Below are 3,896 nucleotides of genomic sequence, written 5' to 3'. Positions count from 1 at the left end.
AACAATACATTTTTATTGAAACTCCAATCTCCTCAGGAAGTCTTGTAAGAGGGAGATTGGTTCATTTAATATATGGATCTTGCCTTTTTCTTTCTTGTCCGACCCTCAGACCGATCCATTTTTTTGTTGTATTGTTCCCTCTCTATAAACTTTTTGTTTTGGGCCATAGATGAATTGATCCAACTATTGTTCTAAGTGGGCCTTGGTCCATAAGATTTTTTCTGTGCTTTTACACTTGGCGCCGTCTGTGAGAACAACTGAAGTAAGTGGATTCATCCTAAGTGTTTATGGCTAACTTAGGCCAAGACAAGGAAGAATCTGTTGGTTCACAGACGGAGAACCAATTTGTTAACATGGAGCAAAGAGGGAATAGGCAGCACACCTCAAGTGTCATAGTGGAGTCTCACCACACTGAGCGCACTGAGCGGAGCCATTCATGGACTAGAAGTCATGTTTCTCATGATCAGGAGACACGCAAGTTGCAATTATAGATAGATCACTTATGTGAGAGGCTGAAATGCAGGGAACGTGACAAAGGGAGTTCTTCCCCTTCATCAGGCAATGGCTCCAAGGATAGTAGGGATCGCACGTATCGTCGTAGGTCTAGAACCCCACCTAGTGAATCCTATTCAGCTTCTTCTCGTCATAGGTTAAGAGAAGGTGGTGATAAGTATGAGAAGGGGTATTCTTACCATGGCATGGGAAACGATGCAATGAGTAAGGCCCTACGGCAAATCTCTAAGTCACCTTTTGTTAGGTGGATCAACAAGGCCAAGCTCCCTCGTCATTTTTCTAAGCCAACATTCACCATTTATAATGGAAGGACTGACCCCGTGGAGCATGTTAACAACTTTAGCTAGAAAATGGCAGTTCACTTAGGCAATGAGGCTCTAATGTGTAGGGTTTTTCCTTCCAGCCTTAGGCCGACAACCATGCGTTGGTTTGACACCTTGGAGAAGGGGTCGTTAGGATCTTTTGAGGAGCTGATAAGGGCATTTGGGGCTAGATTCATAACATGCACCAAAGTCTTCAAGCCAATAGACTCATTGCTATCTATGGTGATAAGGGAAGGAAAGACACTAAGGACTTACTCTGATAGGGATTGGGAAACTTACAATGAGATAAATGGTGATTTTGAGGATGTGGCTGTAAAGACCTTTAAGCTGGGACTCCCTACTGAGCATGAGTTGAGGAAGTCGTTTACAATGAAAACCGCATCAAACATGCGCCAGCTTATGGAGCGCATAGATAAGTATAAACAGGTTAAAGAGAATCAGGTGCAGGGTAAAGGCAAAGCAAAAAATGTTTCTGGATAGGAGGGATCCTCGGGGAGGAGGATATTAGGGTAATCGTCCTCGAAGAGATTTCCCTAACCAGGCACCGACTGCAGGGGCTCAATTGGTCAATTCTTTATTTAAAGAGCCAGTGTTCCAAATACTTGAAAAAATACAAAATGAGCCCTACGTCAAGTAGCCTAATAAGATGGGTGGAGATGCACCTAGGAGAAACTAGAGCCTCCATTGCCGCTACCACCAGGACAAAGGGCACACTACGGAGGATTACAAAACCCTGCATGATCACCTCAACTAGTTGATGAAGGTTGGAAAGCTTAACCAGTCCTTACATCAGCCCGTGGGACAGTTTGGGCACTCCGGGGCTGAGTTGCATAGGGGCAACGTTCCTCAGCCAACATTGGGCACCATCAACGTAATTTTTGTAAAGCCAGGAGCTGATCTTGGGGCATGTTCCAGAGTCATGTCCGTGGACACAGGCTCTGATGTAGAGGCTGTTGAGGCCAAGAGTCACGTTGCTAAAAAGGCTAAAGGGATGGCTATTCCTATCCTCGATTTTTCTAAAGAGGATAAGGAGGGAACGTGTTAGCCACATGATGACCCTTTGGTGGTCACTATTAGGATTGGTGGATATGATGTAAAGAGAGTTCTAATTGATCAGGGAAGTAGAGCAGAAATCATGTATCCCGATTTGTACAACAGGTTGAATTTGAAGTCTGGGGACCTAGAAAGGTATGACTCACTGTTGGTAGGTTTTGATGGGAAGGTGGTGGTCCCTCAAGGAATGATCAGGTTACCTGTTCAAGCTGGGGACAAAGAAGTGCAAGTCAACTTTGTCGTCGTTAAAGCTTATTCCCCTTACACAGTTATCTTGGCCAAGCCATGGTTACATGTAATGGATGCGGTCTCGTCAACTTTGCACTTGAAGGTTAAGTATCCTACTCATGGGGGGGTGGGAGAATTACTCAATAGTCAAGCAATGGCTAGGCAGTGTTTGGTGTCTACGATTACCCGGCCTCCCGAAGATCTTGGTATGGAGGCAGGGGAGGAAGCTCCATAGCAACTAAAGGGCCCTGTAGAAGGACATGAGGACGGGGCAAGTAATGAGTCATCAAAGGACCTAGAGAGGGTGTTAATAGAGGAGGATGAGGAAAGGTATTTTCAAGTAAGGTCACAGTTGCCAAATTTGGAGAAAGTAGAGTTGGTGAAGTTTCTAAAAGCCAATGTTGATGTTTTTGCTTGGATTACTTATGATGTCCTGGGGATTGATCCTGGGTTTATTTGTCATCAATTGAATGTTAACCCTGAGGGTCGTGCCGCGTAAACAGCCTCTTTAGCGTGCATCCTGGGACCACGCCAAGGTAGTAAGGGTGGAAGTGAACAAGTTGAAGCAAGCTGGAGCTATCAAGGAAATCTTCTATCTCGAGTGGTTGGCCAACACTGTGCTAGTTTAAAAGAAGAATGGGAAGTGGCGAGTCTGTGTAGACTTCACTGATCTGAACAAGGTATGTCCAAAGGATCCTTTCCCCATCCCTAGAATTGATCAGTTGGTGGATGCCACGGTGGGGCATTCACGGATGAGCTTCTTAGACGCCTTTCAGGATTATCATCAGATACCTTTATCATTACCCGATCAGGAGAAGACAACTTTCCGTGCTCCCAGTGGAAATTACCATTACCAGGTGATGCCTTTTGGCCTAAAAAATGCAGGATTCACATATCAAAGAATAGTGACACGAATGTTTGAGACACAGATAGGAAGAAATATGGAGGCTTATATTGATGATATATTGATAAAGAGCAAGCATGTAGAGGATCACTTAGTAGACTTGGACGAGATATTCTCAGTTTTGAGAGAACACAAGTTACGCCTGAATGCCTTCAAGTGCTCTTTTGGGGTCAGCTCGGGGAAGTTTCTTGGCTACATGATAACGCACCGGGGAATTAAGATCAATCCTGACCAGATTAAGGCTATCAATGGCTTGCATCCTCCTCGGAACCCCAAAGAGGTGCAGAGATTGACTGGAATGGCAGCTGCTTTAAATAGATTCATTTCTAGATCGGCAGATAGATGTTGTCCCCTTTTATTACTTCTTCACAAATGGAGGGATTTTCAGTGGACTGAGGAATGTATAGCACCTTTTAATGATCTTAAGCAATACTTGTCAAGTCCTCCAATACTTTCTAGGCCCAAAAGGGAAGAAATGTTGTCTGCTTACTTAGCGGTCACAAACTATACTGTTAATCTCGTCTTGGTTAGAAGCGAGGATAGGGTCCAAAGGCCTGTATAATATATTAGTAAATCCTTACAGGAGCCCGAGATGAGTTATTTACCTTTGGAGAAGGCAGTTTTGGCCATAGTACACACCACCAGAAAGTTACCTCATTATTTCCAAGCCCACACTGTGTGATACTCACACAACTCCCTTTGCAAGCTCTTTTGAGAAAGTCCGACTATACAGGTAGAATTGCTAAGTGGGGAACCATGCTTGGAGCCTATGATGTCAAATATATGCCTCGGACTGCCATAAAGGGGTAGGTTCTGGCAGACTTTGTAGCGGAATTTACTGAAAGTGTAAGGGAGAAGAAAGATAAAGGATTGGG

At 44.4% G+C, this 3,896-nt stretch overlaps 1 protein-coding gene across 1 annotated transcript; it reads left to right on the top strand.

The window, feature by feature from the left end:
• The first annotated feature begins 863 nt into the window (after positions 1-863).
• Positions 864-1,316, top strand: LOC142640046 (uncharacterized). The gene has a single exon (XM_075814152.1). The coding sequence runs from the start codon at positions 864-866 to the stop codon at positions 1,314-1,316; it is 453 nt and encodes a 150-aa protein (XP_075670267.1).
• Positions 1,317-3,896: the final 2,580 nt, after the last annotated feature.

This window comes from Castanea sativa, chromosome 6 (genome assembly GCF_040712315.1).
Source record: "Castanea sativa cultivar Marrone di Chiusa Pesio chromosome 6, ASM4071231v1".
Classification (NCBI taxonomy): domain Eukaryota; kingdom Viridiplantae; phylum Streptophyta; class Magnoliopsida; order Fagales; family Fagaceae; genus Castanea; species Castanea sativa.
The sequence above is the reverse complement of the archived record's forward strand: the minus strand, read 5'-3'. Positions and strand labels throughout refer to the sequence as shown.